The 15,911-nt window shown below is 45.8% G+C and overlaps 1 protein-coding gene across 2 annotated transcripts in view; it reads right to left on the reverse strand.

The window, feature by feature from the left end:
- The window catches only part of MYO7A (myosin VIIA), a 63,209-nt gene that overhangs the window by 5,338 nt on the left and 41,960 nt on the right, over positions 1–15,911 (reverse strand). For both annotated transcript variants that reach the window (XM_035892688.1, XM_035892687.1), the window contains exons 26-41: positions 15,066–15,192; positions 10,950–11,069; positions 10,065–10,238; positions 8,602–8,829; positions 7,919–8,089; positions 6,804–6,921; positions 6,385–6,511; positions 6,115–6,284; positions 5,820–6,010; positions 5,157–5,281; positions 4,464–4,621; positions 3,773–3,926; positions 3,503–3,658; positions 2,977–3,082; positions 1,185–1,298; positions 527–614 (exon numbers count right to left, since the gene is read on the reverse strand). In XM_035892688.1, coding sequence (XP_035748581.1) covers positions 527–614; positions 1,185–1,298; positions 2,977–3,082; positions 3,503–3,658; positions 3,773–3,926; positions 4,464–4,621; positions 5,157–5,281; positions 5,820–6,010; positions 6,115–6,284; positions 6,385–6,511; positions 6,804–6,921; positions 7,919–8,089; positions 8,602–8,829; positions 10,065–10,238; positions 10,950–11,069; positions 15,066–15,192 — 2,327 coding nt within the window. The remainder of the gene's footprint in view (positions 1–526; positions 615–1,184; positions 1,299–2,976; positions 3,083–3,502; positions 3,659–3,772; positions 3,927–4,463; positions 4,622–5,156; positions 5,282–5,819; positions 6,011–6,114; positions 6,285–6,384; positions 6,512–6,803; positions 6,922–7,918; positions 8,090–8,601; positions 8,830–10,064; positions 10,239–10,949; positions 11,070–15,065; positions 15,193–15,911) is intronic.

Raw genomic sequence — 15,911 nt, forward strand, 5'->3', positions numbered from 1 at the left:
TGAGGGTGGTGAAACCCTGGCAGGGGTTGCCCAGAGAGGGGGCGGAGGCCCCATCCCTGGAAACATTCAAGGCCAAGTTGGACAGGGTTGTGAGCAACTTGATCTGGTTAAAGGTGTCCCTGCTCCCTGCAGGGGGGTTGGACTAGATGACCTCTAGGGGTCCCTTCCAACCCAAAACATTCTATGGATTACACTCTGGAGGCACCTGTGTCTTGCAGCCACTGATACATTCATCTCTGCTGTGGATGTGGGCAGCAAAGTGAGATGAATCCCATCACTGAAACCTTCCCACAGGCCAGCCTACAGGTGCTCCTTGTAGGGGCTGGGTCTAGCCCTGGAGCAGAAGTCTTGCTTCTCCTGGACAGATCATCTCCCACATGCTGTCCCAAGGTCTGGGGCAGACAGCCACGACCACAGCAGCGTGGGCCAACAGACAGGGAAGACTGTGTGGTCAATCTTGTTTGAAAGGGCTGGTGAGCTCTAGGAGGGTTCTGTGTGACCCACAATGGAGAAAAGTCACAATTACCATCTTTTGCTGGTCTTGCTTTCTTTATCCAGTCTGTCAGGTGTCTCACAAAGTCAAAGAAGAAATCTCCCTCAGGCACGCTGATGACCTGGGGGACACAGCACACGGTTACAAAGGCTGAGCAAGTGGTAAGAGGCCACAGGCAGGGTTGGCCATTGCCCTATCTCTTGCAGTTGTTTCTCAATGCTCAATGCTCACACTGATGCATTACAAATCTTTGACGTGAGAAAGCCACTGCCAGCACCTTGCTGCAGGCTCTGTCTCTAATTTTACCCATTACTCCTTATTGCAGGTTCCTGTTTCACAGGAGCAATTCATTTCCCTTCATGATGACTATCTCCATAGATTTCCCCCAGTTGCCTGAGGCAGCTCCAAGCTGCACGTTTTTCTTAGTCCTTTCTTATAAACCTGACTTAACAGGGCTTTGGCTGTTTGTGTTTTAAGCCCTTTGGGATGACTGCTGTAAGTCAGGGCTGTGGGACTGCAAATCTCACCCGTAGAGGGTTGGATCTGCCTTAGAAACCCCACACTGCTTGCAGAGAAATGCATCTCACCTGTGAGGGTGCAGATAGCTCTGGCCCCACCAATGTGCACCCATTGGCTGGTGGGTCACCCCGAGTGCCTCGGGGCTACCCCAGTCTCTGGGTGGGTCACTCACCTTGTCGGAGATTTTGACAAAGAGGCTGAAGCCCTCAGAGGACTTTAGGAGCAGCCTGTTGGAGATGTTCTGGCAGAAGTCCTTGGCTTTTGTGCTGGACTCCACCTCAAATGCCTACAAAGAAAGGAAGATCCTCACCACTGCTACCTGAAGGTTGATTTCCACTTTATTCTTTATTCTTTATGACTCAGACATGTGAAGGGATTTAGGTGCCTACCACCAACGAAATCAGTGATGTTGTGGACTGTAGCTCTGGGGATGGGAAGGAGCGTTTGCAGAAGCTCAGCCATGCTACTGCTGTACAGTTGTGCTTTGTGATGCTCTCTCTATATCCTCTGGTGGCTTAGTCAGGGCTTCCCAGGCAATTCAAGACATTTTTCCCATCTAACAGTTAGGTCTCAGAGCTATTTGTCTACGGGGAGAGAGATACCTCCAGGCTGATTTGCCCCAACTTTCTCTCCACCTATGTTGAGGAGGTCAGATGCCTGGTATAGACCAAATGCCTGACTTCTGGAGAGCTGAAGAGAGGGGAGCTGACTCTTGCTTTATGTGTGGATGGGCTATCCAAAGGACTGTCACACCTGCATGCAAGTCCCAGCCCATGTTTTGTCTTTTGAGCTGTGCTTGACATTTACCTCACCTCACTTTTGCTCTGCCCACTTAAAGAGATTCAGTTCATAGCAGTTTAAGGAATTTAAGCTTCTGACCACCACATGCATGACTGCATTAGCCTGAACCACCAATCCACCAGGAGCCATGCTCCATATCCTATGAGAGACCAGCCTGGAGCTCAGTGCTGCTGGTGTTCAGCAGCGCTTTGGTGCAGATGCATGTTGTACTGGGGTGATGCTCCTCTGCCAGTCCACCTGTGTGACCGCCATGGCCAAAAGCATCACAGCAAACCCATCCAAGTGCAGAAGTCCCCACTGCCTCCTTCTGCTGGTTCTCACAGAGATGCACGTATATAAAGCAGTGTCATGCTTATTGCTGGTCACGTAGAAAAAAATACTCAGTGATGGGAAATCCCATCAGTTCTCTTAACTCTCCATTACAGATAGACAAGGGCACGCACTGCTGCTGGAGAGGAATCCTCCTTTTCCTTCCATGGGTGTGCACTGCTTTACACTTAAACCCACTTGGAAACAGAAGAATTTGGTTGTGCCCAAGAGCATGAGGGTAGAGAGAGATGTGAGCCTCATAGGAAGACTAATTGGTAGCATCAGACAGCAGTTTCTGCAAGGACATGCATATCTGCTCTGGCATCAATATAATTAGCTGCCTAATTAGTGTGTAAGATGCTTAATGAGAGGTTCCTGAGGGCAGGTATGATTTCTGTGTCATCTCAGGTCAGAAGGCATAATTTCAGTTACCTACTCGCCAGCGCTGCCATAGTCTGCCCAGTCCCCAGGGAGCCCCATCATGGTACCCCACTGGGTACAGTTGGGTGGACAATATCTGCCAGTCTAGGCTGCAAATAACTGATATCCAAGGCTTGTGAACCACTGAGCAAGTGGAGATGAACCCACCCGGTTTCCTTCTTTCTGGGGTCATACTATAAAGCCTCCAGTGAACACCAGCACAGCACCCACGTCTTGAAAAAGGTGAACTGCAGTAAATCAAACCCCTGAGCTTGTCAGGCTAGATAAAAGGATGGAATATCCTTACACTTCTCTTTTCCAGAGTCTTCTGAGTTTTGCTGAATCAGAACCAATATTGGGCTCTTCTGATATTTTCATAAGAAAATTGACATCAATCCTGACAGAAAAGAAGAATTTCCTTCTCCCCCAATTACCTCATCGGTGTCATCAGGGAAGTAAACCTTGTGGAAAATTTGGGTGGTTTTGTGTTGAATGGCTTCCACTTCTACCAGATGAGGCGGGTACTTCCTGGATCCATTCCTGCAAAACAGGAGGTGCCAAGTGCTGCAGCATCAAAACAAGAATCCTCTGTTTAAATCTTCCATTTCTATACATATTCTTTTACGATGAACTTTGGCTACTTTCTTAATATTAGGTTCCCCCTCACCAAAAAAGAAGAAAGAAAAATTGTAATGGGTGATGTGTATTTGCTTAGGTTGTAGGTGACTTAAATGGAGCTGGCAGTACAAAGCCAACTTAATTAATCTCTATTTTTCCCCAGACAGTTTACCAGTGACTTTTTCCACCCAATGTCCCTTTCATTCAGCTTGGTTGAATGCAGGGAGAAGCTGTGAGCTTTCACTGTTGCCCCAACCACCCCAATATCTCCTACTCGTATTTTCTGATGAATGTTTGGATGCTGTGGCACGGTCAGGGCTAGGAGGTCTTTTGGTGGCATACCTGAGGGCTTTCTGGAGTCTTTGGATGCAGTCTGCCGCCAAGGGGTGATGTTTCCGGGACTGCAGGAACCTCTGGACATGGGGCAGGAGGATGTTACTTGGAGGGAAAAGGCCTGTACACAACCACAACAGCTCCCAGCCTTTCTCTTCACTGTACCTACATGAGGAGAGATCCAGGAGGAAAAAAATCACTCACGGCACGGACACTTCGGATCTGCTTTTCCCCACACAGGCTAGTGCATTTGGGCCAAGGAGAACGAACAATTCTTACTTGATGTGGTTGTCTGTGAGCTGCTTGAGGGTCTGGCAGTAGATTTCATCCTTCAGGGGTTCAGCTTTCAAGGCACCTTCAAATATTTGGTCTGTCAGCTCATTGACTGAGCGGGTCCTTTTGGATGGGTAGTCACCCATATACTTGAGCACTGGTGGGAAGGACGAGTCAAGGATCAGCTAACAGGGATGTTTGGAGAAGCCCTTCTGTTGACAATGTGATTAAAGATGTCCTACATATGACCTCAGAAGTGGTTGCAGTTTGGTGGAGTAGGCACAGTGTATGGTAAAGACTTTAAATTGCTTTAGGAGATATCCAGCGAGCTCTCTCCCTTTATCTTGCATCACCTCAAGTTGAAAGAATTGCTTTGGGGTCAGGATGTGTAGACCTAAGAAAGCTACGTGTGATCATGAGTTACCTGATCACACATACATGTACCACTGTGAAAGACCAGATTTTCAGCTGGTGTCAGACACCAGTGAAGCTGCAGTAACCTAAACCAAACGACAGCCTTCACCGTCATGCCATATTGCAACTATTCTGTGTAAGATCATAGAATCATAGAATCGTTTAGGTTGGAAAAGACCTTTAAGATCATCAAGTCCAACCGTTAGATCAGGCCAGAGTTTTCTGAATTAACAGGTGTGGCACAGCAAAAGGAAAAGGGCTTCCCCAGACAGTGAAAGGATATCAATGAAGGCCATGCAGGCTTCCTGGGACAGCTCCTCGCTGCCCAGGATCTTCTTCAGCAAGGGCTGTTTGATGGGCTCACGGGTGTAACACCACAGCTTGTCCTTCCCACGGCTCTTGGTGATCATGACCCGGCTCAAGGTGTGCTTGGGAGGTGGCCTGGTGGCAAAGACAAAGCAAAAGGAAAGGTGGAAATGTTACAAAGATAAAAGGGACAGCTTGGGGCCAATATTTCACCTGGGAAGGTTGTTCACAGCATGTGGCTGATGAACTCTTCCACCAAATGGAAATTCACAGTTTAGCAATTATCCAGCTCCAAGTATCCATTTGTACTTTCCTAGGGCTCAGAAAAGTCCCTTACACACCCTACCCAAGTATTGACACCAAAACAACCTTCTCTATCCCCCAAAAAAATCAGAAGAGGAAGGATGATGGCGATGGATGGCCAGGGCAGAAACACTGGAAGAATAACGCCTAGCAGAACAATCCTACCAGGGTGAAGACATCCCAGAGGATCTGGTGTGCCTGTTTGGATTGTCAGCCCATCTGGACGGGAGTGGGAGTTTTGGGATCAGTCTGGTCAGCCGTGGTGCATATTTAAATTTTCCAGTAGCCAGAAATATCCTGATTCCCAAGCTACCTGGAGATGTATTCCTACTCCTATATAATTTTTGAAGATGGTTTAAAAAATCACCTAAAATAATCATAGGAAAATTCCTCCAAGGTGTATGGCTTCACCCTCTCTTCACTGTCGGAAATTGCCATCTGAGAGGTTCTGATAACATCTTGTCGTTGGTCAGGGGTCATCGTGACCAGTGCCTGTGGGATGAAAAAGTCTCTGTCACCTGGTATATTTGATATAATATATACCTGATGTATTCAGAGAGAGGAAGCAGATACAAAATGAAAAGAAGTGAGTAAGAATAACCCATTAATTCCAGTTAATAGTCAGTAAGAACTGTGCAACTGTCATTTCTCTGTGCCGTTCTCAGTCGCTAATGCAAGTAATAAAAATTTCCATAGTGTGGATCATTTCCTAATGAAAAGAATGTGCTTTGGTCCTACAGCTCCAGCTCCATATGTGAATGTGCCCACCAACCCCAAATACACCTACAAGTTATCAGGCCAGCTGGAGGGATGTAGCAGGATTCATGGGTATTCCAAGTCACAAGCTTGTGGTGTTCAAAGACTAGAGAAAAGGCTGAGATCACCTCCTCCTTGGACAACTTGTCACCTCTCAGCCATGCCGGTATCCACCTTATTGTCAGGGAGACTCTGGCCAGTTCTAAGCTCTTCAGAAAGGCTTTGACCTCCTCGGGCTTTGTATCAAGTTGTGCCATTCTGTAAGACAACTTACCACGATTTCCAGTGGAGGCATGGTGACTGTAGGCAAGACGTAGACGGAATCAGTTGGGAAATCCCCTCTCTGCTTGGTCCGTTCATTGAACCCGTTAGCCCACCCTGAGTTCATCACATTTTCTCCTGTGTCCTGGTCCAGAACTATGAGGTCTCCTTTGAGGAAGCTGAGGAACCCAGATTCTTCTCCCACTGCAAGAACAACCATTAGTTTGATTATTATTTTTTTTCCCCAAATCCCTTTGGAGTAATTAATCTATCTATATGTTTGCCACTGGACTGGGCCACTTACTTACCAGGGTTTGGGTTGTCTTGGAGAGTGACCACATACTTGGATCTTTTCCTTAGTCCTTCAAGGAAAGTCACCACCAGGTCCCGGATGTCCTCTGCATTGTTGGAGGTGAAAGTGTATTCATCGCCTTTAATGGTGGCCAAGGTGAAACTCTGCCCTTGCAGCTTTCCCCCTCTATATTTTTGTAGGAGACATAAACGGGAAAGATAATGGCATCAAGAGGCAAAGCCTGGAAAAAGACTGGCTTAGGGCGAGATCACCAGCTGAGTCTCACCTGCTGCTTGACACAGCCGTGATCTCTGGGAAAGAGAGCTCTAAGAGAACCTGCTCCTGTTCATCCACGAAGTACACCCCTGTCCAGTTGACAGCTACGATCACATCATTTTTAGGCAGGCTTGGCCCTGGATTGAAGACAAGACATACAATCAGTTCATGAAGGGTCTCAGGATACAGAAACTGTGTGGATTTCAAAGGAGGATGCAATGGCACAAACACTCCGTGTTATTTTCAGTAAGAGAAATAGTGGCAGACTCATAGCTTAAGCCATTGCTACTCAGGATGCACCAAAAAATAACGTATCTGAGAACGGCCAACTAGGTGGTCCATTATGTCTTCTTGTCTGTGGAGCCCCTATCTCTCCTTCCTTTTGCTTTGGAGCATCCTGTGCTCTGGGGATGTGGTCTACTAACTCACCTGAGAATTTGAAGGCTTCATAAAACCGGGAAAACAGCAAAGGCCACTTGAAACGTGCAAAATCCACTACCTCTTCCTTGACTTTTTTGGGGTCTGCCCTCTTCTGAGTATAAATTCCCTGCAGACAAAGCAAATTAAAACAAACGTGAAGCACAAACCCAGTTATAGCCAGGAAAAGAGCAAACAAAACCGATTAATGTCATCTGAAGGTCTTAGAACTAGTATTAATTTAGGTCTCCATTGGGCTAAGGGCCAAAGTCCTACAGGAAAAAGTGATAGGTTGGACAAAGTCCTGGCAAAATTTTGTTTCCCACTTCAGGGAATAATTCAACTCTGAGAAGGCTGGGCAAGCACCTAGAGTGACCAGTTGGAGTGGCATTCATCTCAGCTAACTTTGGGTTTCCCTAAGGTAAGTGTCTACCTTTCAGCTTGACAGTCCTTTAGCTGGAAACAGACACTCAACAGCCCTAAAGCAAAGACATTTAGCTTCGTTTAGGACATCCTCAGATACCTGTGGCTCCTGTATGTAGCTGACAGACTGATGGAGGACCTGCAAGATCCAACTGAATTGCATTCCTGAGTCTTTGTTGACAGTAATGGGAGGTGAGACCCCTAACACACACGGAGATGGTTACACTTTAGGGGTCTTAATCTGAAGCTGGCTCCTACTGTTAAATGAATGCGAATTCTCATGTCTGGATGAGTTATGGGTAATGCGTTATGGAAGACGTTGCTGTGGGAGGGTGTCACAAATATTCTTATGGAAGTCAGGGAGGTTTTATACAATGTCTGGCAGAATAAGGTCCTGACATTGCCCAGAGACATGAGCCACCACTTGTAATACAACCAGTAACACCACGATCCTGTGTACCAGGAATGAGACCCCAGAGGTGGTATTTTGCTTCTCACAGTGAATCTCTGCAGGTTGTCTTCTGTCAGATCTTGCCTCAAGCCCAGTGGTAAAGCTGAATAGGGCTAGTACAAAATCTGGTCTTTCTTGTTGATTCACCTTCAGGCCAGGCTAAAAGCTGAGCTATGATGTCTGACATGTTTAAAAGGAACACGAAGCTACTGAAGCACGCCTTGGTCCTTGCCAGGTGATCTATTGTCCCCACCTTTTTATGTGCAGCTATAATGAGCTGAGCCCATTTTTCCACTGTTTTCGAAGCTGTGATCTCTCTGTCCGGGATGTAGGATGGAATTAGATTCAGCAGCCTTTCCAGTACCATCTCTGACCCGTAGTCCACATAGTACTGCTGGGAAGCCAGTTCTGCCAGATCTTCTTCCTGTGGGAGCCAAGCAAGCCAATTTAATGCTGTAACCAGGCCATCACCTCAACATCAGGGTTGGGCCCCTCCCTCCCCGAAGGACCTGGAGGGGCTGGAGCGTGTTCAGAGAAGGGCAATGGAGCTGGGGAGGGGTCTGGAGACCCAGGCTGCTGGGGAGCGGCTGGGGGAGCTGGGGGGGTTCAGCCTGGAGCAGAGGAGGCTGAGGGGAGCCCTCATCACTCCCTACAACTGCCTGAGGTACTTAAAAGACAGGCAGATGTGGTGCTTAGGGACAGGGTTTAGTAGTGGACAGGTATGGTTGGACTTGATCTTAAAGGTCTTTTCCAACCAAATGATTCTATGATTCTATTGGAGTGTCTGGTCTCTCCTCAGCCAAGAGGATCTGATTCCTGTAGCTCCTGTTTCCCAAGCGAATACCATAATCCCCAAGCTAGCAGGTGTTCAAGGAGGAAGATTCCTCATCCCCTTTGATGAAACTGGTGAGATCAGCAGTGGCTGAGGACACTTACTTTGTCACATCGGTATTCCCCAAACTTCACCCCTCGCACGATCTGTTGGTAAATAAGATTGGTGGCCACATTGTCCTCACTCGGGTTGTGCCAAGGAGTGAAGATCTCCTTCCTGAAGAAGAGCCGCCACGGCGCGTTGCGCTCCTGCGCTCCCTGCTCTTTGGCATACTGCTCGCACTGAGACACAGCATCCATCACGTGGTCATTGCCGCTCCCCAGCGAGGAGACCTAGTCAGGGCAGAGGCAAACGTGGCAATCACCCGACCAAATGCTGACCTCTCTAGGTAGAGATATCTATCTCTGCGTCACTCATCCAGACTTCCTTTCTAATCAAAATAAATCAAAGTATCTACCTCTACTAGCCGGTCAAGACTGAATAGGCCTGCAGCATAGCTGGGTGAGCTATATTGTTTTGAGCCTCAGTTTCCCATCCAGAATGAAAAGAGAGCATCAATGTGAATTAGCAAAGCCAATGGTCCCATTATAAAGTATTGTTTATTCATGTTGTGCTTCGAAGCATCCTCTTTCAAAGTCATGGACTTGGATCCAACCATGCTAAGCATGAGACAAACCCAGAATAAACAGCCTGTCCTGTTACAGAAGATTCGTCATCTCTGTCTTCTCACTGTGATCTGATACAAAGCTCTAAAGCACTACGTCTCCTCAGGGTGAACATCCCTGGATGAATGCCTCCTCAAAAAAGATCACGAAGACAGAGTATAAACCGTTTTCTTCTCCACCCACAGGCAGAGGTGGCCACATGCGAAGGTGAGAATATACTTCGTCCTCTTACACAGCAGCTGTAGGAATGATTCTGTTTCGTTGGCTTGCAGCTGTTGTCTCACCCATTGAAGTTTTACCCTAGGTCTATTTTTTTCTTCTCATTTACACTCAACTCAATTTTTATGAAATATCTGGGAAAAGGTTAAATAAATCAGGTCAGTGCCAATGCAGGTATGGCAGTTCAGATTTTAGCCTATTTTGGAAGCTTAATTTCAACCATCAGCTTTCCAATTAAACGTAGTTGCTCTCTTGCATAAAAAAATCCAAGCTGTTTATTTTTTTTTTACTGGAAATTCCACTCAAAGTAGCTTGACTGAGAGTAAGAGTACAACATCACAGAATAATGTAGGTGGAAAGGCACTTCTGGAGATTGATGGTCCAGCCCACTGGTCAGAGCAGGTCCATCTTTGATCAGGTTCTCTGTGCCTTCTGCTGTTAAATTCTGAATATCTCCAAGGAGGGAGATTTCATAGTGTCTCTGCAACCCTGCTCCAGTGTTTGACTGCTCCTATTGTGAAAATCATGTTGGCATCTACATGGAAGAAATGTTCCTTCCTGACCTTGAAGCTGGTTGTTTACTCAGCGCACAGGGTCCTTCTGCCATCTGGAAGGTATGTGACAGCAAAGAGAACCTTCCCCTTCTTTTACAGGGCTAGTCAGGAACGTAATTTAAGACATACCTTGTCAAAAAGTGCAATGTAGAGTGAAAAGCCAAATCGGTCCTTCAGGCTGATTTTGTCGGCCAAAGAATTACAGAGCTCTTTAGCCGTTGTTGCAGAGTCGGTCAAGAGGGTTTTTGTTGTCCCATCCATAAATGTGACAGGCAGCATGATCGGTTTCTTGGATTTGGTTGCCTAATGGATTAAAGTAAAACTTTATAAAGGCACGTGTATTTCAATCCCAACGAGGCTATTTACCTACATACTCTTCCACTCAACTGTGGTAAATATTTTCAAATTCCCCATTCCACTGACTGGCTGCTTTTCAATACTACTGTGAAATACTTCTCAACAGGATAATGTACGGTCAGCCACTGGAAACACTTGGAAGTCCCAGATTTTTTATTTAATATACACAGTCATCAAAATGCCTACTCCAGTAAATCCAAGCATGCCTGGGAATGCTCCTGGGCACTGGAGCACAACTGTCTATGCTAGTAAACCAGCATGGAAAACGAGCAATTATTGCACAAACTGTGCCTGTTTCAGCTACTGCTATCCCCGAACAAGTCCCAGGGACCATCCTCATCAGACAGTTTGCCTGCAGCCACCTTCATCTGGAAGACAGTTTCCACTGGGCTTGCTCCGTGCCAGCTGGCCTCAATGCCTGAGAGCACTCTCGAGCACATTTAATTTACAAGTATTGATGTAGGCAAAGGGATTGATCTTCAACATACTCTGGAGCAAAGCCAGGATGCAATATCTTGGAAATACCTGAAAATTCTTGAAAGAAATAGGCATTTTGTCACATTATTTTCTGTCCTGTCAGAGATGTGGTGCCTGGGATAGTGAAAGGCTCAACCCCTGAGCCCCAGCTGCCTGGGGAGGGGATGGAGGGGCTCATACCTGCAGTTCCAACCAGCTGGGGGGCTGTGTCCTTGTCCCATTGGCAAACGTCCGCCTCAGCCTCTCTTCACAATAGGGAGCATAACCCGGGGGGCCTCCGTTGATGAAGTTCCTTAAATACTGTTGGCAGCAGGGAACACGTTGGTTAGACCATCGGTTCTAGAGGCCAAGCATTTGAAAACATTCAAAAGCAGCTTTTTACTGGAGAAAAGCCCTCTCGGGCTAATGGCAGTGATACCACTCGAGCTCAGGACGCTCCTACACCCCATGGCTGGAAGCTGAGAGAGAGTAGGACAGTCTGCACCCTTGGCTTGTTCTTATACCGTGCATTGCTGGCCTTGGTGGAGATAAGATACCAGCTCAGACAGACCTTTCATCGAAGCCAGTGCAGCAGCTTTTCTGTTCCTGCTATTGCTGCCGCTGATTTCTATCTCTGTATTTTAAAGACGTTACCATTGAATGTTGGCCAAAATGAATGAAAAAGACATATAAGTAATGATCTGGGGCAATTGTAAGCAAAGGCTACTCAGAACGCTTAGCGGCCAGTACAAAAGATCTTTCACAATTACATTGAACAGATGTTTCCTTAGTCAGATTTTAAATTGCATTTTAGAAGATCCTAAAGCAGAATCTGAAGCACTTCATCCTATGTTAAAAATACAACCACATTGCTGTAGAGGAAAATTAAATCCTGTGACTTCCACAATATGAAAGATAATGCACTTAAAAATATTACATAAATATCTTGGCCAAAAAGGCAGCTAAGACTAATAGGTCTGTAAATCATGTTTTTCAGAGAGACTTTATAGATAGCTAGAGAGTTCTCTGCATGCTAACACACAGCTGTTCCCTCCGTAACACAGACTGCTCTGTAACACTCCCAGTCCATAAATAACATGGGTAGAGAGACAGATATCTCTGTCAATCATAATATATAGAGATACTCCGAAATAACTAGGTAATACAGAGAGGTTACGTGGATGGGAGCTGTTGCAAATGATTGCAAGCAGCTGATGCTGTATAAAAGTCTAGCTTTAATTCTGCTGTTAATAATGAACTCTCTAATTATATTTTTTTTTATGTATTTCTCCTTCCTTGTGACTGAACCTTCCCACCAAAGTCCATTATTAGTTGAAAGACAGGTCCAAAGAACAGGAGTGCTAATGTGTCTTGACCCATGCTTAGCGTATGATGGGATAAAGGCGTCTAATGGGATGCAAAGCATGACCTTCATATTTGGGAGCAGAAAAACATGTTGAAGACTGCCTCATTATCAGCTAAATCCTTCGCAAAATGTTCAGTTCTAATTGACACTTTTGAAGGTCGTGGGACGACTTCCAGGCACAACAGTTTCTTGAAATTCCTCATCTTTTTTTCCGTAATATTGCTTCAATTAAAGTTAGAGCCTAGGGGTTTCAGGAGAAAAGTAACCAGGAGTCTGATACAACATTCACTGCATGGAAGAGTATAGGAAAGAAATTCTAAGAGATATTTACCTTTTTCTTTCTTTTAAAAGGGTACTAATAGATTAAGAGTCTGTGAATAAAGTCTGGCACTGACATAGAGTTTGTCTCCCAACCCAGATCAGACTGGACTAGGTGGCCTGGGTTAATGTAGCATCAAAACAGAAAAGTTCATCAAACTTCAACAAACTCTGAATATTCCTCTGCTTTTCACGAAACAAAAAAGTGAGTCTGGATGGGAACGAGTGTGGTTTGGGAGCAGAGTTAATATTTCATCATGAGAATGCTTTATCTCAAAAACATAACATTTTAGGCTGGAAGGTGTCCCCATGGATAACTACGGTGGCTTCAGAGGAGCTCCGAGACATCGCCCAAGTCACTGCTTGTGTGTTGCTGTTTGCCAGACTGGAGCCTTGAGAGTTAACCACAGTGTGGGTTTCTGCAAGTGTTGCTTGCACTCACACTCAAGGAGCTTCTGTCACTGCAGGCTGCCCATCATCTCCAACAGCCCAAGGTGCAAATGGGTGATGAATAAGGGCAAAATTAGTATAAACCCTCTCTGAAGCTGTTTGGAATATTGACATGTATTTCAGCATGGATCATAATGTTGGGCAGAGGTACACGTGAAGCCCTGGCACAGTTGTCCAGAGAGGTGGTGGATGCACCATCCCTGGACACATCCCAGGTCAGGTTGGACTGGGCTCTGAGCAATCTGATCCGGTTGAAGATGTCCCTGCTCATTGCAGGGGGGTTGGACTGGATGAGCTTTAAAGGTCCCTTTAAAGGTCCATTCCATGATTCTATGATTCTGAGTCTCCAGAGCTACCCATAAATTATTTCTGAGAAGTGCTTCACTCACCTAAAATAATCTTCTGCCATTAAAGATTTAAGCCCACACAACCTCCTGCGGCATACTTTCTCAGATCTCATTTCCAGACATAATTTAATTTTCTGCCACTTTGCCAGTGATTTATCTGCTTTATTAGATTTCATACTGGCAAGGCCTGAGGATGAAGGAGGGATTTCTATTCTTGGCTTCAGCTCTTTCAGTGCTGAGGAACCAGTACCTGATCTGATATCTATTGAAATTAATGGAACATCTTTATCTCTAGCAGGCTTGGCAGCAGTTCCAGGCTCCAGCATTCAAAGATCTGAGAGGGACAGAGGAGATTTTCTATCATGGCAAAGCAAAGACTTTGCTGAGCCCTTTGTCCTGAGCAAACTAAACTCTTAGGCATGGGATTAACTTGAGCAGCCCAGTGGGTGTTATTCAGAATCTAGGGGTGTAACTCATTTGGAAGGCAGACTGTTCAAATCAAGGCAACAAAACTTTGCCCAGAAAAAAAAGCAAATCCTTAACAACAACTCGATTTTCAAAAGCGTCAGTCACAGCATCAACCACTGACTTCAGTCCTGCTGATCCACAGTGCTTCTGAAGATACATTAAACGTCATCTCTCGTGTGGCTGTTTAGAGTTGGATGTTTTCAGTATGACACATGGTTGGGCAAGTTGTAGCATGCAGAGAGCAACTATGCAAACATACTTCCAGGTAAATGAAACCCTTCCCTTTCTATGTGCAATTTTTTTTATATTAAGTTATATTTATAATTATCTCTGTATTACTATTCCTTGCCATTTTTTTTTGGAGTACATGCCTGATGTCATAAGGTCAAGCTCAAAGTCAGTAGATGCTTGAATCATAGAATCATAGAATCATAGAATGTTTAGGGTTGGAAGGGACCGCTAGTGGTCATCTAGTCCAACCCCCCTGCAGTGAGAAATGAATGCATAGACCTTTGCATGTGAGAAATAGGGGAGAAATGTGGGTTATTGTGGGTGTGCAAATTCCACCTGCAGCCTTCCACAATCAACTTTCCTGCCAGAAATCACTTAATCACATCTTCATGCATCTACAGCGCAAGAGGCATCACCTGAGCTGGTTGGCTACGTTCCCTTTAGAGTCACAGGGAAGAGAGAGTCACTTCATAGAATCATAGAATGATAGAATGTTTTGGGTTGGAAGGGACCCCTAGAGGTCACCCAGCCCAACCCCCCTGAAGGGAGCAGGGACACCTTTAACCAGATCAGGTTGCTCACAGCCCCGTCCAACCTGGCCTTGAATGTTTCCAGGTACGGGGCCCCCACCACCTCTCTGGGCAACCTGTTCCAGTGTTTCACCACCCTCATTGTAAAGAATTTCTTCCTCAGATCCAGTCTAAACCTACCCCATTTTAGTTTAAAGCCATTACCCCTCGTCCTGACACAGCTGGCCCTACTAAAAAGATTGTCCCCATCTTTCCTATGGGCCCCCATTAAGCACTGAAAGGCTGCAATCAGCTCTGCCCGCAGCCTTCTCTTCTCCAGGCTGAACAACCCCAACTCTCTCAGCCTGTCCTCATAGGAGAGGTGCTCCAGCCCTCAGATCATTTTAGTAGCCCTCCCTTCTCAGGAGTGACCCATCTGATCCATTTTAGACACTGATCTTGGGATCATGTGTGCTTTTCTTAGGAACTTTATGTCATTTTCATTCCTGGCAAAGACAAAGACCAGGATTCCCTCCACTGTGAAACCCAAGAGAAAAGCCGGTCCCATGGATGGAAAAGAAAATGTACTGGCAGGTAATGCATGAGACAAATATCACCTACAACTTACCTTCACAAACTTCTCAGAAGGAGCAAAACATCCGACGCAGAGGGACATCAGGATCCACCCCCTGGCATGGCTGCTCTTGGATGGGTTCTGGGTCAGCTGCTTGCAGATCTGACAATAGATTTCATCTCTGCAACAGGAATGAAAAAAGCATTAGAGTTAACAAGGTGGTGATTTTCAACATGAACAGGGAGAGAGACAGACCCTGGCTGCACGTGATTGATAGTTAAAAATTAATTTTAGCATCACAAGGATATTAATTTAACTGCCCTAATGATGGTCACCCTGGTCTTTGCAGTGTCTCTAAAATACCATCCATCACCAGCTGTGTAATGTCCGCTGAGTCTTCCCTGTGCTTCAGCTGAGATTTCCCACAGCTTAGAAAAAGAGGGAAACAAAAGGGAGTCTCAAGGTTCAAGGAAGATCAACGTCACCTCTGGATGATGGAGTCTGTTCTGCCTTCTTACAAAGATTTCCCAGTAATACCAAGAGAGTCTCCTAAACTAACTTTCATTGAGGGCCACCAGCTGGGAGTCTTCATCTGCTAGCTGTTCCTCTTGAGACACCTGAATTTACTTTGTGGAAGTGTTGGGAACTACCAGCTCCAGCGGAGGTCAAGGTTTGTCCAGTTCTTAATGTCCAAACAGGAACATACATTGGCAGGTATCTCAATTTGGAATTTAATGTCCACTTTTGACTTTAACCTTAGTTCTCTACATGCAAAATGAGGGATAACCGTACTTCTTCATTATGCTGGTTTTGGCTGGATTAGAGTTAATTTTCTTCACAGTAGCTGGTATGGGGCTGTGGTTTGGATTTGTGCTGCAAACAGTGTTGATAACACAGGGA

Source organism: Egretta garzetta, unplaced genomic scaffold (genome assembly GCF_000687185.1).
Source record: "Egretta garzetta isolate BGI_Z169 unplaced genomic scaffold, ASM68718v1 scaffold323, whole genome shotgun sequence".
Lineage (NCBI taxonomy): Eukaryota > Metazoa > Chordata > Aves > Pelecaniformes > Ardeidae > Egretta > Egretta garzetta.